Below are 27,119 nucleotides of genomic sequence, written 5' to 3'. Positions count from 1 at the left end.
TAGGATTTTAAAAGGGGAAGTCAGAGCAAGTAGAACTTTTGAGAAGTGAGGGGTTCTGGAAGCTTTTCTCCCACCTCAAAATTTTACGACAATGTCGACTTTAGGAATTGAAATTGGAAGGAAATGGTTGAAAATATAGGTTTATCATCTTGGCATTAGAATAGCGGGTTATTTCTCCAGAATGCATTAAACTACACCTCATCTTGTAAAGTAGGCCTGCTGTTGTATGCTTTACTGCACCCTCAGCTACAGTCGAGGGCCCTAAATAATCCATATTTCTTGAAGTGTGGATTATGCTTCACCACCAGCAGCAGCAGTAACTATGAGTTTGTTAGAAAATATAGTTTTCAGACTGCATGATAACTTACTACATAAAAGAACCCAAAAAAGGAAACTAAAAACTATATTTTAACAACAAACCTTTTAGATTATTCTGATATACGTTTAAGTTTGAGAACTCATGGTCTAAAGATTTCTCAGCCTTTCATTATTGACATTTGGGGGCAAATGATTCTTTGTTATAGAGGGTTGTCCTGTGCACCATAGAAATTTTAGCAGCATCTCTACTCATAAGATACTAGTAGTATATTTCCAATTTTGGCTACCATATATATCTGTAGATACTGCCAAATGTCCTTTAGGGGGTAAATTCAACCTTAGATGGAAGCCTGTTTAGTTGGAATAATCTGTTCACAGCTTGTATGTGACCTAATTTGGTCCAATCCAGCTAACGCTGACTGATTATATTTGGTGGATGAGAAAAGATGGGGTCTTCATTGTCTGGTCTGTATGCCACCTTCAAAGCTCAAGATTGCCACAGAATTTTATTTCATGAGTCAAGCTGACCAGGAAAAAAGTGCACAAATAAATAGAACAATGAATTGACAGAGCCAGTGATCAAATCCCGCTCTTCATGGAGACTTAGTTACCTCTGGATACCTTAGTTATATAAACCCTGCTTTCATTGTTCCTTTTAAATCAATTTAGTTTAATCTTTAAATTCCTTGAAAATTCTGATTTCTTTGCCGTCTCCTGACTTGCAACAGTCTTTTCATGTTCTTCTTAAATTTTCTGTATTTTCTTTGTTCTTCTTAATCTCCTTCCTCCCCCAAATCATCATCTCTCCAATGAAGTTTCCTGAACTCATGATTTTCCTCTAAGTGTCCTCAGCTTGGAACACATTAATTTACTCATGATTTTGATATGACTTCTAAACAAATTACTTTTAGAAAGAGAAATTTTGTTTCATGATACATGAGCTTTTCAATTTATTCTTTCTTTTTTCTTTTTTGGCCATAGTGTGTGTGCATGCTTGTGTGTTCCTGTGATTTTTGCTAATACATAAAAATATATTTAAAATATTTATCCCTGGCTCCCAGTATCTATAAAATTAATTGAGAAACTTTATATTTTATCTGTAGTTCCTCTTGGATAGTCTATGCATACTTTTATGACATCTATAAATATAAAAAATCCAATTGTTTCTTTTGATTCTTTAGAATATTGTCTTGCCCACCTGCACTGGCTATGAGCTCTAGTACCGATGAGGAGAACTGACAGCTGACATTCTCATCTGTTTAAATATTAATATATCAGATAAGAATTATTCAGAATTTAACATTAGTTATTATAATTACTGTTAAGAGTTTGTGAGTATTTTTATAAAATTAAAAACATTTCTTTCAATTTGCTAAATATTTATCATTATTACTGTTACTATGAATAGCTATTGAATTTTATTAGATGCTTATTCTGCCTCTCTTGAAATAACAAGATATTTTATATTTTGTCCTTAATATAGTAAATCACATTTATTAATAATCAAATGGTAAAATAAAATTGTGTTTCTATACCATATCTCTCTTGTTCTTAATGTATGTATATGGATTCAGTTGGTAATATTTTGTTTATATTATATTGTTACTTATTATCTGTAACTTTCCTGGTAAGTAATTCTATTAAGGATTGTTTACTTCATAAATTGAATCAAGAAATATTTTCCATATTTCTATTTTCAGAGATGATTTGTGTGTTGTTTTACTGTTACTATTTTGTATAATTCACCTCTGAAGACATATATGTTGGAGCATAATTTTTTGAGTAGGGTGTAAACCTCACAGGTAATTAAAAAATAAATATATCTTTATTCAAATTATATACTTATTTTTGTGTCATATTTATTATGTTGTGTTTTTCAAGAATTTGTCTAAGTTTTCAATGTCCAATTTATTGTTGGTGCTGTGCATAATATCTATTAATTATCATGTTAATATCTAGAGGTTTCGTAGTTATGTACCCTTTTCTCCAGGTCTTGAAATTTTATTCTCTTTCTCATACTTTCCTTCTCTTTTTAATTTTGACAAATATTTAATAATTTTATAAATTTTTCAAAAACTAACTTTTGGCTTTGATAGGTGTTTCTTTAAGCATATTATTTCCTGTTTCTGCCAATAGTTATTTGGTTTTTTAATTAAATTTCTTGAGGTGACATTGGTTAGTGAAACAATATAGGATTAAAGTGTAAGTTCTATAATACATTATCTGTATATTGCCTTGTGTGTTCACAACCCAAAGTCAAATCTTATTCCATCACAACGTACTTGAATCCCTTTAACTCATACTACTCTCCCACCTCCTTCTCTCTGGTAACCACCATACTATAGTCTGTGTCTGAGTATTTCTTTGTGTTTTTCTTGTTTATTTGTTGCTTCAATTTTTTGTTACAAATATGAACAAGATCATATATTTCCTGAATTTTTCTGTCTGACTTACTTTGCTTAAAATAATATTCCCAAAATCTACTTATGTTGTTGTAAATAACAATATTTCATCTACTCCTATGGCTGAGTAGTATTCCATTGTGTATCGGCACTATGTCTTCTTTATCCAATTATCTATGAAATGACACTTTGGTTGTTTCCATGTCTTGGCTACCATGAATAATGCTGCAATGAACATACAGGTGTATAAATCATTGCAAATAAATAATTTCACATTTTTTGTGTAGATGCCTAGAAGTGGAATACTGGGTCATATGGTAACACTATTCTTAAGTTTTTGAGGAGCCTTCACACTGTTTTCCATAGTGACTCTAGTTTTCATTTCCATCAGTAGTGAATGAGGGTTTATTGTTCTCCACAACTTCTTCAACTCTTACTATTACTTGTTTTGTTGGTAATAGCCATTGTAACAGTGTGAGGAGCTACCTCACTGTAGTTTTGATTTTCATTTCCCTAATAGGAAGTGAAGGTGACAATCTTTTACCTGTTGTCCGTTTGTAAGTTTTTTTGAGGAAAAGTGTCTGTTCATGTCCCCTGCTCATTTTTTATTGGACTGTTTGTTCTTTGGTGTTAATTTGTTTGAGCTCTTTACCCTTTTTGGATTTTAACCCCTTGTCAGAGCTATTTACAAATACCTTCTCTCATTTGGCTGGCTATCGTATTGTTTGCTGGTAGTCTGTTTCACTATACAGAAAATTTTTAGTTTGATTTAGTTCCAATCATTTATTTTTGCCTTTATTTCTCTTGCTTTGGGGTTAAATGCATAAACTCCACTCTAAGACCAAGGTCTGTAAGTATAGTTATTCAAGATTTTTTTTATGTAATTTCTTGTTTCTGGTCTTATATTTAGGTTTTTGATCCAGTTTGAGTTCATTTTTGCATGTGGGGACTCACAGTAATCTATATCATTCTTTTACATGTGGTTTCCAATTTCTCAGCATAATTTGAAGAGATTTTTTTTCTTCATTTTGTGTTTTTGTCTCCTTTGTCAAAAATTATTTGCCCTTATACAAGCGGTTTTATTTCGGGGCTCTCAATTTGTCCCATTGGTCAGTGTGATTTATTGCCAATACCATGCTCTTTTATTGTGGCTCTGTGGTATAATTTGAAGTCAAGTAGTATGATACTTCTGGCTTTATTCTTTTTTTTTTCACTTGGCATTGGTTATTCAGGATCTTTGTGATTACATAGAAATCTGATGATTTCTTGTTATATTTCTTTTAAAAAATGACATTCGGATTTTTTTTTTTTTTTTGTATTTTTCTGAAGCTGGAAACGGGAGAGACAGTCAGACAGACTCCTGCATGCGCCCGACCGGGATCCACCCGGCACGCCCACCAGGGGCGAAGCTCTGCCCACCAGTAGGCGATGCTCTGCCCCTCTGGGGCGTAGCTCTGCCGCCACCAGAGCCACTCCAGCGCCTGGAGCAAAGGCCAAGGAGCCATTCCCAGTGCCCGGGCCTTCTTTGCTCCAATGGAGCCTTGGCTGCGGGAGGGGAAGAGAGAGACAGAGAGGAAGGAGGGGTGGTGGAGAAGCAAATGGTCACCTCTCCTATGTGCCCTGGCCGGGAATCGAACCCGGGACCCCCGCACGCCAGGCCGATGCTCTACCACTGAGCCAACCGGCCAGGGCCGACATTCGGATTTTAATAGGAATTGCATTAAATCTGTATAATGCTTTCGGTAATATAGCTATTTCAACTATGTTGATTCTTTAAAGCCATGAACGTAGAATATCTTTTCATTTAATTGCATATTTATCATTGTTTTTAATACAGCTTTGTAGTTTTCAGTAAATAGGTGCTTTACATACTTCTTTAAGTTTATTCCTAAATATAAATATTTTATTATTTTGGTTGTAATTGTGAAAAAGGGAGTTTTTTAAATTTTATTTTTTTAAAGCTTTTTTTTTAATACAGGGACAGAGATAGAGTCAGAGAGAGGGATAGATAGGTACAGAGAGATATGAATGGAGAGATGAGAAGCATCAATTATCAGTTTTTCGTTTTTGACATCTTAGTTGTTTATTGACTGCTATCTCATATGTGCCTTGACCATGGGCCTTCAGCAGACCGAGTAATGCCTTGTTCAAGCCAGTGACCTTGGGTCCAAGCTGGTGAGCTTTTGCTCAAGCCAGATGAGCCCGTGCTCAAGCCGGTGACCTCGGGGTCTGAAACCTGGGTCCTCGGCATCCCAGTCAAACAATCTATCCACTGTGCTACTGCCTGGTCAGGCTTTAAATTTTATTTTTTATTTTATTTATTTATTTTTTGTATTTTTCTGAAGTTGGAAACAGGGAGGCAGTCAGATAGACTCCCGCATGCGCCCGACCAGAATTGACCCATCATGCCCACCAGGGGGCGATGCTCTGCCCATCTGGGGTGTTGCTCTGTTGCTACCAGAGCCATTCCAGCACCTGAGGCAGAGGCCATGGAGCCATCCTCAGCACCCAGGCCAACTTTGCTCCAATGGAGCCTTGGCTGCAGGAGGGGAAGAGAGAGACAGAGAGGAAGGAGAGGAGGAGGGGTGGAGTAGCAGATGGGCGCTTCTCCTGTGTGCCCTGGCTGGGAAACGAACTTGGGACTCCTGCATGCCAGGCTGATGCTGTACCACTGAGGAAACCCGCCAGGGCTTTAAATTTTATTTTTTAAGGACTCATTGTTGGTATATAAGAAAGCAGCAATTTTTTTTTATATTTTGGTACTTTACAGTATTTATTGTTTCTAAGATTTGTGGAGGTTTTTTTTGTATATACAGTGTGTCTGTAAAGTCATGATGCACTTTTGACCGGTCACAGAAAAGCAACAAAATACGATAGAAATGTGAAATCTGCACCAAATAAAAGGAAAGCCCTCCCAGTTTCTGTATGATGATGTGGCAGCATGTGTGCATGCACAGATGATGACGTAACACCGTGTATACAGCGGAGGAGCCCACAGTCATGCCAGTCAAGATGTGGACAGTACAGAGGATAGTTCAGTGTGTTCTGTGGCTCGCTAAATTCGAATCCATGACCAAACTGCAACATGAATATCGGCGTGTTTATAACGAAGCTCCACCACATAGGAATAACACTACTTGGTGGGATAAGCAGGTGAAGGAAACCAGCAGTTTGGTGGAGAAACCCTGTCTGGTAGGCCATCAGTCAGTGATGAGTCTGTAGAGGCTACATGGGATAGCTACCTAAGGAGCCCTAAAAAATCTGTGCGTGAGCCCACATCAAACTGCATTGAATAGGTATGAAACTGGGAGAGTCCTCTGGGGCATTTTTTTTCCAAAACAATCATGTTTTGTCACAGTTGTACACTTGTTGGGGGATGCAGCCTTCCTTTGCACTAAGAACAGCAAAATGTGTGATGTACTCCTCAGCTGCCTTAATGTCGCCACTCTCAGCTTCACCATGCCTCACCACCAAGTGGATGCCAAATCTCTTCTTGAAATTTTCAAACCAGTCATGACTTGCTTTAAACGTATCTTCTGTTGATGGTTGATGGTTTTTTCCTCTTCAGGTCGCCGTAAATAATGTGTGCCTTTTCGCATATTACAATCTCCATGACTGTATCTCCTACCAGCTTTTTCTCTTCCACTCACATCAGCAGAAGCTTCTCCATTTTTTCATGAATATTTGTCCTTAATTGGGACAGAATGGTAGTTCCTTTCTCTGGATTTGCACTTTTGATGGCATCCTTTTGTTTAAGATGATACAAATTGTAGATGTATTGTGGATGTACAGCCTTGCCAGTTCAATCACTTGTATACCACGTTTATGTTTTTCTATTATTTCTTGCTTTACTTCTATTGACATAATTCTCTTCTTCTTCTCACAACTGTCCTTTACACTTACTTTCTTTGGCCCCATAATAGCACACAAGAAAAATTAATAAAAAATGCAAAAATGATGCAAGAACAAGTACAGCACATGAGATTCGAGTTGATTCTACAGGTAACACATGAAAAAGAACAAGATGCTGGTGTTGTGCTGCTGACACTGGACCCATGCACCAACGTGCCAACTGGTGGAAGCTTCCCGAATCATGACTCATATCTCAGAATTTTGCTCAGATCTCGAATAAAAATTAGGACCAGGTCACAGCTCGTATCTTAAAAAAAATCATATGTTGGTCTACTTGTATCCCAAGATACCACTGTATAAGCTTTGCAGAGGCCTACCAAACCCATTCTTTAATTCTTTAAGTGTATTTTCTTAATTCCATGCTGTTTCTACTCAGGACCTGTAATTAATACTCTCACTGGTTCACAATACTCCTAGGCTGGTAATAAACCAAGTCCACTGTGAATAGAATTAAAGCCTGGGGTCCTGCCTGTCAACCAGAGACAATTCCTAATTCCTGGAGAAGCCTTGGAAGGAATCCAAGTATATTTGCAGAGGCTCAAGGAACATGGCATTATTGTCTTGTGCCAGTTGCCCTGAAACTCTCTCTTACTCCCTGACAGGAAACCAGGAACTAATGACTACCAACCAGTACAAGAACTGAAAGCAGTAAACCAAGCGGCAGTAACTCTGCATCCAACAGTACCAACCCCTACACCCCCTAAGCCTCCTACCTGCTCAAGCCTCTTGGTTGACTTTCTTGGACTTAAAAGATGCCCTTTTCAGTATAAGATTAGCTCCTGAGATCTGTGAGCTCTTGGCTTTCCAGTGGGAAAACCCATCTACAAGAGCAAAGGTGCTATACACCTGGACCTAAATTGCACAAAAGTTCAAGAACTCCCCCTCCATCTTTGAGGGAGCTCTTGCTTGTGATATCCAGCTGTTTCCAGCACAGGACATTGGATGCATCATCCTTCAGTATATAGATGGCTTGTTGCTGGGCCACAAGACTGTAAGAATGTGCTCAAGGAAAGGATGAGCTCTTATATCATCTAGAAAATAATAGATATAATGTCTCCAAGAAAAAGGTCCAGATCTGACAGAGGCAAGTAAAGTACCTGATATTCATTCTCCAGCAGTGGGAGAGAAGGCTACGGGTGGATCAGAAGCAAGTCATTCAAAATATCCTGATCCCTACTACTAGGAGACAAGTCAGAGAGTTCCTGGGTCCAATAGGATTCTACCATTTGTGGGTCCCCAATTTTGAAGTACTGGCAAAAACTCTCTATAAGATCACAAGGGGAGAGAAAAGGAATCTATGGAGTGGGAACCTGATCAGGACTGTGTTTTGCAGACTCTCAGAAAGGAATTGCAAGTTGTCCCAGAACTAGACCTTCTTGATCTAGCAAAATCTTTTATATTGTATGTCTCTGTGTTAACTCAGAACCTAGGACCATGGCCTAGATCAGTTGCTTACCTTTCCAAACAATTAGATGGGGTCGCTAAAGGCTGGGCCCCAAGTTTAACAACATTGGAAGCTACAGCTATGTTAGTACAGGAGGCAGACAAATTAACTCTAGGAAAAGACTTGAAGGTGCAGGTGACACATGCTATAGTGTCTCTGATGAATGTCAAAGGACATCATTGGCTCTAAAATGCCTGCCTCACTAAATACCAAATCTTACTATGTGAAAACCCAAGACTGGTAATAGAAGAGTGCACCACTTTAAATCCAGCTACGCTACTCCCAGTGCAGGAGGAAGAACCATGGCACAATTGCCTGGAGGTACTTGATTCAGTGTATTCAAACGGATAAGACTTGCTAGACCAGCGCATGAGAGACCCAGACTAGAATCTTTATGTAGACAGAAGCAGCTCTGTCAATTCAAGAGAAGAGAGTCAGGCGGGGTATGCAGTGGTAACTCTGACAGAGACTGTGGAGGAGCAGCCTCTACCCCAGGGCACCTCATTCAATGAGCAGAACTGATTGCTCTGACTCGAGCCTTGGAGCTCAGTGAAGAAAAATAGAAACATCTTTCCTGACTTCCATTTTTCCTTTCTTAATCTCCAAGTGCATGGGTCAATACTAAACAAATGGAATTAAGTCAAATACAAAGTTATTGCATAGCAATGGAAACTGTCAACAAAATAAAAATAAAATCCAGTATCTGGAAAGACATACTCACTAATGATACATCTGATAAGAGGACATATACAAAATTTATAAAGAACTTTTATAACTCAACACCAAAAAAATCTAATTAAAAAATGGGCTAATAACCGAAATATACACTTCTCAAAAAAAGACATACAAATGGTCAGTAGACATATAAAACAATGCTCAGCATCACTAAGCATTGGAAAAATATAAATTAAAACCACAGTGAGATATCCCTATACACTTGTCAGAATGGCTTTCATCAAAAAAATCAACAAAAAAACAAGTTTTGTTGAGAATTTGGAGAAAGAAAACCATGTACTCTTGATGCAACCACTGTGGAAAGCAGTGGAAAGTTTCTTAAAAATTTTAAAAATAAAATGGCCTTATAACCCAGTGATTTTACTTGTAGAAATATCACAAAAGAAAACAGAAACACTAATATGAAATTATAAATGCACCCTGTGTTCATTGCAGTGTTATTTAAATGGCTATGATTTAGAAGCAGACCATCAGTAAATGGGATTAAAAACCTGTGTTACATTTACACAATGGAATACTACTCAGCCATAAAAAGGAGAAAATCTTACCTTTTGTGAAAGCATGGATAAACCTGGAGAGTGTTACACTAAGTGAAATAAGCCAATCAGAGAAAAATAAATACCATATGATCTCACTTCTATGTAAAATCTAATGAACAAAATAAACAAACAAATAGAAAAAAGAATCATAGATACAGGAAATGGACTGACAGTTGTCTGAGGGGTGAAGATTTGGGGACGGGGGCCAGGAAGAAAAATGTGCAGGAAATTAGCAGAAAAATAAAACCAGAAAACAAGCTGATAGACAAAATAATATGTTATCTCTAACTTAGTCTAAAGCTATACATAGCATATCTCCCAAAGTTCTGGTTGGCTCATAAAAATTTATTACTCAAACTTCCAAAGGTCAAGAGCTACTGAAAATAATGTCATGTACTAGTAGTACATGCAATATTCCTTTTCAACAATTGCTAAGGCATAAGATAATTTTACTTGGAGAATGAATAATAAATAATAAGGTAGTATTTACCTTATTAATTTTAGAATTTGGGTCTACAGTACTTTAGTCAATTGAAATATTTAAATATTTTTCCTTTGAGGCCTCAGCCAGGTATCACATCATCCTGATAAAGCAAGGTTGCAGGTTCAATCCTTGATCATGGCACATATATGAATCAACCAATGAATGCATAAATAAATAAAACAACAATTTAATGTTTCTGTTTCTTTTCTTTTCTCTCTTTAAAATCAATTTAAAAGTGTTGAAAGAACTAAAAACATTAAAAAATTAATGCTTTGCCTGGTCACCAACACACTCCATACTAATGTAGGGCTAGGGCAATGAGACAAGAGGATAAAATGAGAAAGAGGAGCCATTGAGAATGCAGAGAAGAGGTAAAGGCAAAGAGCAGGAGAAGACAAGGTCATACTGTGGAAGATTGAATTGTATGGATGAACCAAAAGAATTTTCCTAAATTAAAGCAGGTGGTTGTGCAATAGTCCTTTATGATGAAACAGATGTTACAGTAAAACACTGAGGGGGTAAAATAACCTTTCAAAACCACATAGTGGGCCCTGGCCAGTGGCTCAGGGAGAAGAGCATTGGCTTAATGTATGGTCGTCCAGCTTTCAATTCCTGGTCAGGGCACACAGGAGAAGCGACCATCATCTTTGCCCTACTCCCCCTTTCTTTTCTTCCCTTTCACAGGCAGTGGTCCTATTGGTTCTAGCATGGCCCTGGGCACTGAGGATTGCTCAGTTAGAGCACAACAGCCTAAGGCAATAAATATAGCATGGTACTCAGGCATCAGCTCCTGATGGGGTTGCTTGGTGGATCTTGGATCACATTTAGTAGTTGGCCTCACTATTTCCTCTTCTGTCATCTAAAAAGGAAAAGAAAGAAAAAGAAAAAGAAAAGCATTAATTGGCTTTTTCAAGGTAGTATATAGAAAGTGGAGATAAGGAAAATAGCAGTAAACTAGGAAAATAATAAGAAAATTTGACTCAAGAGCTAGAGTGGAAATGACAAGCAGAATGGGAGGGTCAAGGCTGTGGGAGACACAGCTTCTTTATGATGTCCAACGTAAATGAGGTAGAATTTTGTCCCTGGAAGAGGAAGTCACTATAGAGCACCAAGGAAACAACAGTTTGCTGAGTTCAGAGATCAAACACCAGCTTTAAGTGACAGAAGTTCTGCCTAACTGGGCGGTGGTGCAGTGGATGGAGCATTAGAGTGTGATGCAAAGGACCCAGGTTCGAGACCCCGACGTCGCCAACTTGAGCACGGGCTCATTTGGTTTGAGCAAAATTCCACCAGCTTGGACCCAAGGTCGCTGGCTCGAGCAAGGGGTTACTCGATCTGCTGAAGTCCCGCAGTCAAGGCACATATGAGAAAGCAATCAATGAACAACTAAGGTGTTACAATGAGCAACAAAAAACTAATGATTGATGCTTCTCATCTCTCCATTCCTGACTGTCTGTCCCTGTCTTCCCCTCTCTCTGTCTCTGAAAAAAAAAAGAGAGAGAGTTCTATCTACTGGCGAAATTCTGCTTCTTCTATTTTGAATGCTAAGGATGGAGTCGGAGGCCCTGGTGCAGGTAAATGTTCTGGCATTTTGTTGTTCAGACTCTGTCTCTTTTTTTCTCTATTTTTCTGGGTTTTATTTGTTTTTTCCTATCCTCTTTTCCTTCTTTCTTTTTACTTTTACTATTCCTTCATTATCCACAGCTTTTCAAGAGCTAATCTATTACCATGTCATCCAGATATCATCATTTGTGAACAGCACCTGGGAACAAAATCAAGGCTCAGGCTGGCAGAATGATATGCAGATTTGAGGCTGGGATAGTGACTCAAGCACTGTCATTGTCCTAAAGCCTGGGTCCAAGGAAACTTCAGGAATGTGGAAGTGTCTGAGCTGGAGGAAATATTCCGGTTCCTTATCATCTGATTCCTTCAGGTAGTACAGGGTCATGTCAGTGACTTCCAGATGACATGTTTGTTCAGTCCTCTGCTCTGCGTAGATTATCAATAATGCTTCTCTCTGTCTCTCTCTCTCACTCTAGATTCATGTTACTGCACCCCAGAGTGTTTCTCTCCTCTTTCCCAGTTTAGCCAACTGTATGTGCACATTTATCTAGAGCAGTCCTCCTCTTAGACTCCACACCTCCACAAAGTACTTCAGATCTCTCTTGCTTCTTTTGCTCTTATCTGATGAAGATTCCCCTTTGTTTGTGTCTAACTCTTTCTCTCTTAAACCCCAAGCAAGAAGCCATGATTTTCCCCACCTTGTTCCTGAGTGAACTAAAGTGTGACTTCCTTTGTTTCCAATCCATCTCCTCAGGCATCTCCTGCCTGCTCCCTTCTCTCAATGTAATTCTCCCATTCATCCTGGAATGTGTACTTCCTCCTGACTTCACCACCCTGCTCCTCACATTACCCTCTTCTTTCTTCTCACCCACTGTTCTTTACCACAACAGCTCTTCCCCACCATTTATGACATGTATACCTTCCCCTGTTCTCTTCTTGTTGAAAAGTCTCTGAATAGCCCTGGCTGGGTTGCTCAGTTGTTTAGAGCATTATCCTGATATGCTAAAGTTGCAGGTTTGATCCCCATCAGGGCATATAGAAGACTCAACCAATGGGTGCATCAATGAGTAAAAAGCAAATTGATGTCTTTCTCTCTCTCTCTCTCTCTTTCCAAAATCAATCAATCAATCAATATTTTAAAAAGAAACATCTCTGAAAATAGTCATATACTACTTGACATTGAGGACATGTTCTGACAAATATATTGCTAGACAATTTTATGGTTGTATAACAATCATCGAGTGCACTTAAACAAACCTAGATAGGTTAGCTACCACATACTATGCTCTGTGCTATATTTTATTGTTAAATAACTAAAATCCAGTATAGCACATTACTGTAAAAGATATATAGAACATTAAATCAAGCAAAAGAGAAAATTATCCAATCAAGTGATGCAGTAAATATGAAAGAGATAAAATTATTGCTGATTTGACACATCATACTGTGTTTCATAAACTTCTTTTTTGTCAGTAGAAAACGTACATTCTAAAATAGTAATTAAAAGTAAAATAAACATATAAACTAGTAATATCATTTACTATCATTCTCATGTATCATGTACTGTACATATTGCATTGTTATTGTCTATACAACCGGCAGCACAATGGAGATTTGACCCCATCATCACCACAAACACATGAGCAATGCCTTATGCTGTTAAAAATCATGACAAAAAAGTCACTAGGCAAATAAGAAATTTTCAGCTTTACTAAAATCTTATGGGACTACCTTCTTGTACCTGGTTTGTTGTAAACTGCAAAGCCATTGTGTGGCACATGACGCTGTTAGATTGGCTTTTGGCTTCAAATCACTTCTCAAACCTTTCTCCCCACCCAAATCCTTAGATTGTTTCTCCATCCCTGTCCTTCCTGTTGCCTTTTAAATATCTTTTTCTTTGTTTTTCCTCTCTCTAGATCCTTTGGAAATCCAGGCTATAGGCAGCTGTAAGCTGCATTCTGAGAGACCACAGTAATCTTCCTGAGGGGAGCTGTGGGAGGAGTGAATGTCCTGAGCTTCCAGAATAATTCCTGTGTGCCTGCCATGGAGGGCGGCCGCAGAGCACAGAGGAACTGCACACTTCTCTCTCAATACCAAGGTATTTCTAGTATCATAGAGAATCTCCTGTCAAAAAGCTGCCTTGATAACCCTTGGGCACTCTCGGTGCAGGGAAGGTGAAACTGCAGAGACAAGGATAGTCCTGTTCTCTCTCCAATACTTTTCTCTTTCAATTTATACCATCTCTTTGAATTCAAAGGTACAAGGTGCCTTAAAAAGGAGGGGCTTAAACAATAAATTATTTGGTTTTCAAACAAGTGGGAAGGGTCACTGTCCAAACTAGTGGGCTTCTGAGCCCCTATTCTCAAGATTGGTGTCATAATGTGACACTGTCCTGCTCATTTCTGCCCCAGTGAAGCCCGATGCCTGGCTTTTCAGCGGCCCCTCTCCTTTGCCTGGTCATCGGCTGCTGGTGAGCCATGTCTCAGGATTTTACCCCAAACTGTACGGGTGATGTGGATGAAGGATGAGCAGAAGCTTCCAGGAACATATCAAGGTGACATCCTGCCCAATGCTGACGGGACGTGGTATCTCCGAGTAACCCTGGACATTGTGGCTGGGGAGGAGGCTAACCTGAATTGCCGAGTAAAGCACAGCAGCCTGGGAGGCCAGGACATCGTCCTCCACTGGGGTGAGAAAGAACTGGCCCTGGCTGGAAATGGGAGCACATGGTCCACAAACATGGAGGGAGAGGTGAGCAAAATGGTGAGACTAAGTGGTTGTGACAGAGAAACAAGGAGGGAGGGAGAGAGAAAAGGAAAGAGGGAGATGAACTAAGGCAACAATTTTCAACTGGTGTGCAATAAGAATTTTTAAAACACTTGGCTATTTAGTCAGAGGCACTGACCTCTTTCCCCTTAGATTGTCAAAAAAAAAAAAAAATGACAACAGCCAACACAATAATGGCCATCCAGAGTGAATAAATTAAAATAATATATATTTTTTTCATACCTACAAATACATATAAGGTCTACCAGAAAGTTCTGTCCATTTCTATCACAAGTTTCGACACGTAGGCACGTTTATTTGGCGCGTGTGTGCCTCTCTATTTTTATCACTTAATGTATACATACTGACATAGCAAATTAACTAATACAAAGTTGATTCATGTTAGTCTTATGTGTGAAGCTATAGTGTACCCATGGCTACTGATAAAGTTTATTTACGCCACTGTAATTTTTACAAATTTCAACAAGGAAGAAATACTACAGAAGCATGTCTGTCACATCCACCATATTCCCAGGACTTAGCACCCTCCGACTATCACTTGTTTTTGTCCTTAAAAATTTTTTGAAGGGCAAAAAGTTCAAAAATGAAGAAGATATCAAACAAGCATTGGTTCAATTTTTTGCATCAAAAGATAAAACATTTTTCAAAAATGGGATATACAAATTGCCCTCACGCAAGCAAGAAATCATTAATAATAATGGCAATTATATTATTTAATAAAGTTTATTGATGGTAAGAAAAATTTGTATTTTGTTTTATTCTAAAAATGGACAGAACTTTCTGGTAGACCTTATTTTTGGTGTGCCACAGTATTTTAATAATTACTTTATGTGTGCCATTAAATGAAAAAGGTTGAAAATCATTCACCTAAGGTATAAAGGAGGTAAGTATCAAAAAATTGTTAATTGGTTGAAGTGGTACAAAAAGAAGTGATAGGAGATAGATAAGAATTATTGTGTTAGAGAATCTGAGAGGAGAAGTTGGCTATGCCTTCACATCAAAGCATGTGAGTGATGGAGCTGACACTCAGGTGAGCAAAGGAAGGGCAGGAAACTCTGGAATGGGTTTTACAATGACACCTATGTGTTTTCTTCCAATTGCCAGGACATCCTGCTTCCACCATAGTGATAATTTGGCAATAATAGTGTCCACCTTTATTTTTTTATATGTATTGCATTATGGTATTTGAGGTGCCTGTAAGTTTTTTAAAATCTTTGTTTTCTGTCTACCTCCCTATCTTTTATGCCATTTTTCTCTTTTTATATTCTTTTAGCCTCAATCTTTCTTTTTTTTTAATTTATTTTTAATTTATTGTGTAACATGGTTTGTGTAACCAAACCATACAGATTTCAAGTATACAAATGAATATACCACCATCTACATTCTGTATCATTCTCCACCCCACCCCCACCATCTCTCTCTGCCCACCTTTTCTGCCCTTTATCACCCTCCCTCTACTCACCCCCCTTTCACTCTGCCTACTGACACTCTGTTGTCTGTATCTACCTTTTATCTGCTTATGTTTTGAGCTAACCCCTTCACCTTCTTTGATGCAGTCCCCTCTTCCTCTGTCCCTCTCACAGCTGTCTACCTGCTCTCTGTGTCCACGCCTCTGAATTTTCCCCCACTTCCCATCTATTTATGTAAATCTGTTTTTTAACTGTGGTAAAGTATACATGACATTGAAGTTATTATCTTAGTCACTTTTAAATGCATATTTTAATAGTATTAATTAAACTTTTGATTTGATACAATTAATCTCTAGTATTCTTCTTTTTAATTAATTTTACTAGGGTGACATCAATAAATCAGGGTACATATGTTCAAACAAAACATGTCCAGGTTATCTTGTCAATCAATTATGTTGCTTGCCCATCACCCAGAGTCAGATCATCCTCTGTCACCTTCTATCTAGTTTTCTTTATGCCCCTCCCACTCCCCCTTTCACATTCCATCTCCCTCCACCCCCCATAACCACCACATTCTTATCAATGTCTCTTAGCCTCGCTTTTATATTCCACATACGTATGGAATAATGCAGTTCCTGGTTTTTTCTGATTTACTTATTTCACTTCGTATAATGTTATCAAGATCCCACCATTTTGCTGTAAATGATCCGATGTCATCATTTCTTTTGGCTGAGTAGTATTTCATAGTGTATATATGTCACATCTTCTTTATCCAGTCATCTATTGATGGGCTTTTTGGTTGTTTCCATGTCTTGGCCACTGTGAACAATGCTGCAATGAACATGGGGCTGCATGTGTCTTTACATAGCAATGTTTCTGAGTTTTGGGGGTATATACCCAGTAAAGGTATTGCTGGGTCATAAGGTAGTTCTATTTTCAGTTTTTTGAGGAACCACCATACTTTCTTCCATAATGGTTATACTATGTTACATTCCCACCAACAGTGTATGAGGGTTCGTTTTTCTCCACAGCCTCTCCAACATTTGCTATTACCTGTCTTGTTAATAATAGCTAATGTAACAGCTGTGAGGAGGTATCTCATTGCAGTTTTGATTTACATTTCTCTAGTAACTAAAGAAAATGAGCATCTTTTCATATATCGGTAGGCCATTTGTATTTCTTCCTGTCCTCTTCCCATTTTTTACTGGATTGTTTGTTTGTTTGTTGTTGAGTTTTATGAGTTCTTTGTATATTTTGGATATTAGGCCCTTATCTGAGCAGTTGTTTGAAAATATCATTTCCCGTTTAGTTGGCTGTCTGTTTATTTTGTTGTCAGTTTCTCTTGCTGAGCAAAATCTTCTTAGTCTGATGTAGTCCCATTCATTAATTTTTGCCTTCACTTCTCTTGCCTGTGGAGTCAAATTCATAAAATGCTCTTTAAAACCAAGGTCCATGAGTTTAGAACCTATGTCTTCTATTTGTTTCAGGTCTTATATTTAGATCTTTGATCCATTTTGAATTAATTTTAGTACAAGGGGACAAATTGTAGTCTAGTTTCATTCTTTTGCATGTGGCTTTACAGTTTTCCCAGCACCATTTTTGAAGAGGCTTTCTTTTCTTCATTGTGTGTTGTTGGCCCCTTTATCAAAAATTATTTGACTATATATATGTGGTTTTATTTCTGGACTTTCTATTCTGTTCCATTGGTCTGAGTGTCTCTTTTTCTGCCAATACCATGCTGTTTTGATTGTTGTGGCCCTATAATAGAGTTTGAAGTCAGGTATTGTAATGCCCCCAGCTTCATTCTTTTTCTTTAGGATTGCTTTGGCTATTCAGGGTTTCTTATAGTTCCACATACATCTGATGATTTTTTGCTTTCTTTCTTTAAAAAATGTCACTGAAATTTTGATGGGAATTGCATTAAATTTGTATATTGCTTTGGGTAGTATGGCCATCTTGATTATATTTATTCTTCCTAACCAAGAAAAAAAAAAATCTTCCATCTCATTATATCTTTTTCGATTTCCCTTAACTATGGTATGTAGGTTTTATTATCTAAATCCTTTACATTCTTTGATATGTTTATTCCTAGGTATTTTTTGTTGTTGTTGTTGCAATCATGAAGGGGATTATTTTTTTTAGTTCGTTCTCAAGTGTTTCATTGTTGGCATACAGAAAGGCTATGGACTTTTGTATGTTAATTTTGTATCCTGTGACCTTACTGTATTGGCTTATTGTTTCTAGTAGTCCTTTTGTGGATGCTTTGGGGGTTTCGATGTATAGGATCATATCATCTGCAAAAAGTGATACCTTTACTTCTTCTTTTCCAATATGGATGCCTTTTATTTCTTTGTCTTGTCTGACTACTCTGGCTAGAACTTCTAGTAACACATTAAATAAGAGTGGAGAGAGTGGACAACCCTGTCTGGTTTCTGATTTAATGGGGAAAGCATTCAGTTTTATGCCATGTAATATGATGTTAGCTGATGGGTTATCATATATGGCCTTTATCATGTTGAGATATTTTCCTTCCATACCCATTTGTTGAGAGTCTTAAACATAAAATTGTTTTGTATTTTATGGAATGCCCTTTTCTGCATCTATTGATAAGACCATGTGGTTTTTGTTCTTTGTTTTGTTGATGTGGTGTATTACGTTAACCATTTTACGTATGTTGAACCATCCTTAAGATTCTGAGATGAATCCCACTTGATCATGATGTGTTATTTTTTTAATATGTTGTTGTATTCGATTTGCTAGTATTTTGTTTAGTATTTTAGCATCTGTATTCATTAGAGATATTGGTCTGTAGTTTTCTTTTTTTGTGCCATCCTTGCCTGGTTTTGGTATGAGGGTTATGTTGGCCTCATAAAATGTGTTTGGAAGTATTGCTTCTTCTTCAATTTTTTGGAAGACTTTGAGTAGAATAGGAACCAAGTCTTCTTTGAATGTTTGATAAAATTTGCTGGTATTGCCGTCTGGGCCTGGACTTTTATTTTTGGGGACGTTTTAATGGTTTTTTCTATTTCTTCTTTATTAATAGGTCTGTTTAGGCTTTCTGCTTCTTCTGGACTCAGTTTAGCAAGGTTGTATTGTTCTAGGAATTTATCCATTTCTTCTAGGTTGTTGAATTTAGTGGCATAAAGTTTTTCATAGTATTCTACAATAATTTTTTGTATATCTGCATTTTCCGTGGTGATTTCTCCTCTTTCATTTTGGATTTTGTTTATATGAGTTCTTTCTCTTTTTTCCTTGGTAAGTCTTGTGAGGGTTTGTCAATTTTGTTGATCTTTTCAAAGAACCAGCTCCTTGTTCTATTAATTTTTTCTATAGTTTTTATGTTCTCTATTTCATTTATTTCTGCTCTAATTTTTATTATATCCTTTCTCATCTGGTTTTGGGTTGTCTGTGTTCTTCTTTTTCCAGTTCCTTAGGTTGTGAAGTTCAGTGGTTCACTTGGGCTCTCTCATTTTTGTTCATATAAGCCTGAAGTGATATGAATTTCCCTCTTATCATTGCTTTTACTGCATCCCATACATTCTGATATGTTGTATTGTCATTTTCATTTGTCTATATATCTTTTCATCTCTGCGCTTATTTCTTCTTTGACCCATTCATTTTTTAAAAGCATGTTGTTTAGTTTCCACATTTTTGTGGGATTTTTTCCCTCTTTTTTGCAGTTGAATTCTAGTTTCAAGGCTTTATGATTAGAAAATATGCTTGGTACAACTTTGATTTTTCTGAATTTGCTGATGATTTTGTGGCCCAACATATGGTCAATTATTGAGAATGATCCATGTACACTAGAGAAAAATGTATACTCTGTCACTTTGGGATGAAATGTCCTGTAGATGTCTATCATATCCAAGTGCTCTAGTGTTTTGTTTAAGGCCAATATATCTTTATTGATTCTCTGTTTGGATGACCGATCTAGAGCCATCAGCGGTGTATTGAGGTCTCCTAGTATGATTGTATTTTTCTCAGTTTTTGTTTTAAGGTCAATAAGTAGCTGTCTTATATATTTTGGTGCTCCTTGGTTTGGTGCATATATATTAAGAATTGTTATGTCTTCTTGATTCAGTGTCCCCTTACCCATTATAAAATACCCATTTTTGTCTCTAAATACTTTTGCTGTCTTGTAGTCAGCATTATCAGATATGAGTATTGCTACGCCTGCTTTTTTTTGGATGTTATTTTCTTGGAGTATTGTTTTCCGCCTTTTACTTTGAATTTGTTTTTATCCTTATTGCTTAGATGAGTTTCTTGTAGGCAGCATACAGTTGGATTTTCTTGTTTAATCCATTCTGCTACTCTGTGCCTTTTATTGGTGAGTTTAATCCGTTTACATTTTGTGTAATTATTGACACTTGTGAGTTCCCTATTGCCATTTTATACATTGCTTTCTGTTACCTTTTTGTCTTTTTTGATCCTTCTCTTTCGTTTTTCTATCTTTTGTTTTTGTTTGGTTGTATTCCATACATCTTTCCTCTGTTGCTATCTTTTTTAAATCATGTGCTTCTGGGGTGGTTTTTTCACTGGTGGTTACCATTAAGTAATGAAAAGGGTTCCTACCCTATTCCTTGTAGTGCACTATCTTGTGAGTACTTTTGCACTCCATCGTCCTTTGCTTTGTTAATCTTTATCCTCTCCCTCCCCCTTTTTTTGTTGTTGTCACAGTTTAAATTTGGTTTTATTGAGTTCTTCTTGGAGCTTTTACTTGTCTTTTTTGTTGTTGTTGTTGTTGTTGTTGTTGTTCTTTGTATCTGATTTGAGAACCCCCTTTATTAATTCCTGGAGTGGGGGTTTTCTGATGATAAATTTCCTCATCTTTTCTTTATCTGTGAATGTTTTTATTTCTCCTTCATATTTGAAGGATAGCTTTGATGGGTATAGTATTTGTGGCTGAAAGTTCCTCTCTTTCTGGACTTTAAATATTCGTTTCCACTCTCTTCTAGCCTGTAGAGTTTTTGTTGAGACATCTGATGATAATCTAATGGGCCTTCCTTTATATACTGTATTCTTCTTTTCCCTGGCTGCCTTGAGAATATTTTCTTTGCCATTGGTTTCTGCCAATTTTATTATGATGTGCCTTGGAGTAGGTTTGTTGGGGTTAAGAAAACTTGTTGTTCTGTTTGCTTCTTGAATTTGAGGCTTTAATTCTTTCCACAGGCTTGGGACATTCTCATCTATTATTTGTTTGAATATGTTCTCTATTCCATTTTCTCCTCTTCTCTCTCTGATATACCTATTATTCTTATGTTATTCTTTTTAATGAAGTCAGATAATTCCCGTAGGGCTATCTCATTTTTTTTTTTAATTTTTGAGTCTCTTTCTTCTTCTCTCTGTTGTGCCTCAAGTTTCTTGTCTTCTATTTCACTAATCATACCTTCTATATAGCCTGTTCTATTAGCTAAGCTTGTTACCTCATTTTTCAGCTCGTGAATTGAGTTTTTCATCTCTGTTTGATTTGTTTTTATAGTTTCAATTTCCTTGGTAATATATTCTTTGTGTTCATTGAGTTGTTTTCTGAGCTCCCTAAATTGCCTTTCTGTGTTTTCTTGTATATCTGTGAGTATTTTTAGGATTTTTATTTTAAATTCTCTGTCATTTAGCTCCAAGAGTTCCAATATATTAAATTTTTTCTCCATAGATATTTTCCTCATCTATCTGTGTTACCTCTCTGACTTTTTTATCCATGATATTCAATTTTTTTGTCCTTAATGGCATCTGAGGGTGGTTTTGTTGATAGTATTAATGAGATTAAATGAAGAATAAAAAGTTAAGAAAAATAAAAATAAAAAATAGAAAAGAATTTTAAAAAATTATTTCCCCCCCCTCCTTTTTTTCCCTCTCCTAGCCTCTCCCCTCCTTCTTGAGAAAATCTTGTGGTGAACTGTGAATTATATTGTGCTAAATAGAACAAACAATGCCTATAATGAGGGCCTAAGTTGGGGAGAAGTAATAAAGGGACAAAAGAAGGGGGTATGGACCCACAAATTTCAAATAATGAAAAAATTTGGATCAAGAATTAAATGATTTGCTTTTAGGTGTTGGTTGACTAAGAGATATGATGAGAGGAATAAGAGGGAAACAGAAAAATGGGTGGAAAAATTAAAAAATTACTATTGTATTTAATGGAACAAGAACTAGATAAAATAGAGAGCCAGGGTTGGGAGCACTACTAGTGAGTTTTAAAAGCAAAGTAAAAAAACCCCAAGACACCACAAACATATGTTTGAGTCCCAGGTAAGATAATTTGTTCGTTATTGAGGATTAAATTAAAGGAGACATAAAGGAGAAAGGAAGAAACTAATATAGAGGGAGAAAAGAAAGAGAGAAAGAAAAACATGGGAACCAGTAAAAGAAAAAAAGGAGAGAGAGAGAGAGAGTTAAGGGTTTTGTAGTGCAACCCTCATAGAGAGAAAGGAAGAAGAAAGAAAAGATAATGGAAGATGTAACACTTATGGGTAGTATAGTTCAAGGAGAGGAGAGAATAAGACCAGCAGAGAATTAAACAACCAAATTGGAATAGGAAAAAAATAAAATAAAATAATCAAGACATAAAGATAAGAGAAACAAATAAACAAATATAATAAAATGGGATAGGTTATAAAGTCTGTGGATTATTTTTGATTTTGAGAGGTTATCTTCTTGCTTTTTCTTTTCTCTCCCTCTTCCTGGTGGGTGACTCTGTACCCCAGGTTCTGCCCCTGTTCACGCTCAGGTAGAGGTTTGCAGTTGATAAGTTTCTATGGCAATGTCATATATTGGGCTTCAGTCTCATTGACAGTCGAGACTCATTAGCATTTATAGGCTCCGACAGTGAGAGAGTCCATGTTCCTGGAGCCTCTCTCCTAGTCTTTCCTTCCTCAATTATTAGCCTGATAATCCAGCTATGGGGTTGCTGCTGCCTCTGCCTGGATAGTAAGAGGCACAAAGAGCTGGCAAATCCCCATTCTATTCCCACTCAGCACAGGGCTCTGGGTAAGGCTCAATCAGTCAGAGCTGCTAGCATAATCATGTGGGGCTTCCGCCCTCACAAAGACCTCTGACTCTGCCACTCTGTCCAGTAACACAGGCGGGTGCCCACCCCCGGGGTTCTCAGAGGAATCTCTCACTCACTATCTGTGTGCGCAGACCAGGATATGGAGCAGGCCTTCTCTTACTCAGAATGAGACCCCCGCCCGCATGGAAAAGTTCTAGCGTTGGAATTAGCTCTCACTCCCGCCCTGTGCGTGGCTTATTCAGGGCACTGGGGTCGCCTGAGATTCTGCTTTCGGTCCACACAAAGGCCCATGACTCTGCTCCTCTGTCCGGGAACACGGGCACCCACTCCCAAGGCGCTCAGAGGAATCTCTTGCCCACTCTCCGTGCATGCCAACCAGGATATCAGGCCGGCCATCTTATGCTCTGTGTGAGACCCTCGCCCACACGGAAGAGTTCCAATGTTGGAATTAGCTCTCACTCCCTCCTCGTGCATGGCTTTTTCAGGGCACTGGGGCAGTCCTGAGATTCTGCTTTTGGCCCACACAAAGGCTTCTGACTCAGCTTCTCTGTGGGGTAACACGGGCACCCATTCTCGGGGCTCTAAGAGGAATCTCTCGCCCACTATCTATGTGCACCGACCAGGAGATCAGAGCGAATGGCTGCCCCAATTGTCTTTCTTTGTGTGGGTTTGGCACACGCAAGTGCTAGCTTGTATTGAATGGGTTGCCCCAAGCACAGTTTTTCCTCAGCTTGGATCTCCGTGCCACAGCCTGGTTCGGCCGTTTGTGCCGTGGCCTGGATCTATTCATTCCCTTTGCCCGCCTTAGTTCCTATACTCTCAGTTCCCAGTGAAAACAGCCCTATTTAGGTTAGTGAGGAAGGCGGAGTATTTCTTACTCCTTATTTCCTTCGGGGTTTGATTATATATTTAGCCAATTTTTCATTCAATCATACCTTCGGTGTATTGCGGAACATCTTGAGACTCCAAGGATAGATTTTTATGTTTCTGGTTGAAGATCTTGTTGAGTTTTGGGGGAGATTTATTGGTATTGCTTCCTACAGTGCCATTACTCTGACGTCATCCCTCATCTCTAGTATTCTTTTCATCTGGAAAACTAAAACTGTATACCCATTAAACAACATCCTGTCATTTCCTATTCATTTAGGCCTAGAAAACCAACATCCAACTTTCTGTCAATATAAATTTAGCTACTCTACATACCTCATATTAGTGAAGTCCTCAGTGTTTTTCTTTTTATGAATGGATTATTTTAATTAGCATAATGTGCTCAGGGTTCATGTTGTAACATGTCAGAAATTATTTTCTTGGCCCTGGCCGGTTGGCTCAGTGGTAGAGCATCAGCCTGGCGTGCGGAAGTCCTGGGTTCGATTCCCGGCCAGGGTACACAGGAGAGGCGCCCATCTGCTTCTCTACCCCTCCCCCTCTCCTTCCTCTCTGTCTCTCTCTTCCCCTCCCGCAGCTGAGGCTCCATTGGAGCAAAAGATGGCCCAGTCACTGGGGATGGCTCCTTGGCCTCTGCCCCAGGTGCTAGAGTGGCTCTGGTCATGACAGAGCAACGCCCTGGATGGGCAGAACATCACCCTCTGGTAGGCGTGCCAGGTGGATCCTGGTCGGGCGCATGCGGGAGTCTGTCTGACTGCCTCCCCGTTTCCAGCTTCAGAAAAATACAAAAAATATATATATTTTTTTTCTTTTTAAGGATGGCTGAATAATATTTTAATGTGTTTATATAACATCTTTTCTTTATCCATTCACCTGGCATTAGGCATTTGGGTTGATTCCACCTTTTGTTCATTATGAATAAGTTGTTATGAAATAGGTGTAAAACTATGTCTTATGCAGAGCTAAAGCTGTTTGTGTTCTTAGCAGGTCATGTCAGAACATTCAGTGAGATTTCATCATGTCTCCTTTCCCATTTGGAATAAGTACCCAGAAGACCAGAAGCTCAGGTTATCAACCTAAGAATCAATCTCATCATACTTTAAAAAAAGAATCATATTTGATCTACTCAGAGTTTCCAAAAGGTTGTGAGATATATCATAATTTACCTTTTGCAGAAAAATAATTAAGACCTGTGAATTTATTATAAGATGACATCAATAGTGAGTTTTACCTGCTCACCTCCAGCATGGCCTCCTCTGCCCCATTTTATAGTGTAGAAATCAAAACCTTTAATCCAATATACAAACAAGGAAGTCTTTGATACAAAGTCACTTATCTGAGGCATAATGGGATTCCTCATGAGAGTACACCACCCCCTATCATGAAACAGCCAACGGTGCTGGGAGAGGGGAGACTTAGTTTTAAAAAGATCTTAGTATTTAAAGGGTGGGAAAGGCTTAGTCTTAAAACTAAGCCTTAGGCTATAATGACTTTGCCAATTTACAGCCTGTCCCTCATATCCAATGAAAACTATAAGTGAGCAAACATATATATCATATTTACAAACTTATTTGACCAACATGGCCTTCTCTTCTTTTTTTTTCTTTTTTTTTTTTTTTGATTAGTCACTAAGCTAAGTCACTAAGTCACATTTACTTCTCTTATGTAAGTTGTGATAAATTTCCTGTTTTCTAGTATGTCTGGCTGTGTGTAAGGTATGTAGTCCCTATATTACTTTATAACAAAAATATGTAGAATGTTAAGCTTTTATTTTTTTCAGATAAAATTTTAAAAATATATCTTACGTATTGAGGAGCCACTGCGCCACCTCACCCACAGGTGTTGTAAAGTACCAAAAGCTACAGAATCAATATTCATATTTTAAGAGGCTTGAAGAACATTTTATTAATTTGGGTTAAGGTGTGCAGAGAAATTGTGAGAAATAGTCTCTGTACTGTGTGATTGGCATAACCAAGATGGCCCTTGGCATTGTATTGTAAATGCAAAGGGGAGGAAAATATGGATTCCCAGACATTCCACCACACCTGTGGGGAAAGGGATGAATGGCTAGCCACGTGCAGGGAGAGAAAAGCCAAAATAAACCTTTTCTTATAGCAATGAGCCATTTGCGGGCATTTGTCCCCAGGGAAACTACCTCTCCTAAGTAAATGCATGTGGTTAACACGTGTGACTTTGGACAGAGAGATGGCGGATAAACATAAAAAAAATATAGGAATGCCTTTTAATATGTAAAGAGACATCTTTCTACCATTGTGTTGACTTATAAATTGTTTTCTCCAAAATGATGTATGGCTTGCAAATTGAACATGGCCTATCATGTTAAAGGACATATGACTAAAACCAATAGTGGTAAAGGACACCTAATTGCAATTTTTACTTCTGTACTTCCCACTTACAAAATTATAAAAACTAGGTAGAAGAAAGGGCTGATGCAATCTCTCTCAGATTTCTGCTGCAGTTGCCGCTGCTTGGCCAAGCTAGACAATAAAGCTTTGGTGTGTAATCTACAGACTCTGTTCGTGTCTTCAACGTTTCGAGTCCCTCTGGATTAGGCTTAACACATATTAGAACTCCCTGTACAACTAGAGGGCTGCTACTCAGAATACACCCTTGTACCCCTTTCCCTTTCTGTGCACATGATGCAATTGACCTTTTAATTTCTAGCAGAAACCAAGAGAAATTGTTAGGGGTCTAATTACCTTAGTCCCTGATCTGCTTTTCTTGCAAGTACAGTGCCTATTTTCAGGATGAAATACTTTTCCAGGTAAACATCACTCTGCTAATAGAAAAATTTTTGGGTTACTATCATATGAACAACTGTCCTTACAGCTTGAAACTCACTTAAACCAGTGTTAATAAATAATTTTTCAGCTATAATTGAGAAGACAATAATAAGTGTAGAAGAGATGATGGAGAAAAAGAAACCTTCATACACTGTTGATGGAAATATTTATATATTGTGATAACCACTGTCAAAGTAAAATCACTTCCAAACCTGTAAGAATTTTAATGAGTTTGTTTGAGCCAAACTGTTGTCAATTGCCAGGAAGCAAAGTCTAAACATATTGAGAAAGTGCTTTAGAAAATGGTGGTTTCACTTACTTTACACATCAGAATCAAAGGGGAAGTTGTAAGGGGGTTACATGAAATTGACTGGTGATAGATGAGGGAGGTCAGAGACAGCAAAGCCGACAAAGCGAGAAATTGCTGGGATTGGATAAAAAGAAAAATGTTATGCTGAAATTTCTTATACATAAGGAAAAACAAGTCAGTTAACAGTTAATGACTCACATGATAACAATAACAATGAGGGGGTTCATTGGTTCCTGCTCTGGTGAGATGCCTGTCCTGAAGGGGGCAAAAAACAAGATTACAATTAAATTTTTAAAGACATATTATCAGGTACATTATTGTAGATGTAGAAGACAGAGACAGGCTAGATTAAGGTCAGCATTGATTTTTTTTAGAGAAAAATAGCTCCCCTAAGACATGATTAACCCCCATAAACTGCTTCTAGTTATAAAGTTTTAATTTTTCTCCAACCTTTGTGCTTAGTTTAGGCCTCTCAGTCTGCAAGGCCACCATGCAGGCTTCCTCTGAGCTTGTCAGGTTCA

General features: G+C 37.9%; 1 protein-coding gene and 1 pseudogene across 1 annotated transcript in view; both read left to right on the top strand.

Moving 5' to 3' along the window:
- Nucleotides 1-24,564, top strand: part of LOC136330543 (T-cell surface glycoprotein CD1b-2-like) — a 190,541-nt gene extending 165,977 nt beyond the window's left edge. The window contains exon 6 of the mRNA XM_066267499.1: nucleotides 24,472-24,564. Within this exon, the coding sequence (XP_066123596.1) occupies nucleotides 24,472-24,493 (22 nt within the window). The 3' untranslated portion in view covers nucleotides 24,494-24,564. The remainder of the gene's footprint in view (nucleotides 1-24,471) is intronic.
- Nucleotides 8,379-15,309, top strand: LOC136328633 (T-cell surface glycoprotein CD1b-2-like; annotated as a pseudogene).
- Nucleotides 24,565-27,119: the final 2,555 nt, after the last annotated feature.

The sequence above is a fragment of the Saccopteryx bilineata genome, chromosome 3 (genome assembly GCF_036850765.1).
Source record: "Saccopteryx bilineata isolate mSacBil1 chromosome 3, mSacBil1_pri_phased_curated, whole genome shotgun sequence".
NCBI lineage: Eukaryota > Metazoa > Chordata > Mammalia > Chiroptera > Emballonuridae > Saccopteryx > Saccopteryx bilineata.
The sequence above is the reverse complement of the archived record's forward strand: the minus strand, read 5'-3'. Positions and strand labels throughout refer to the sequence as shown.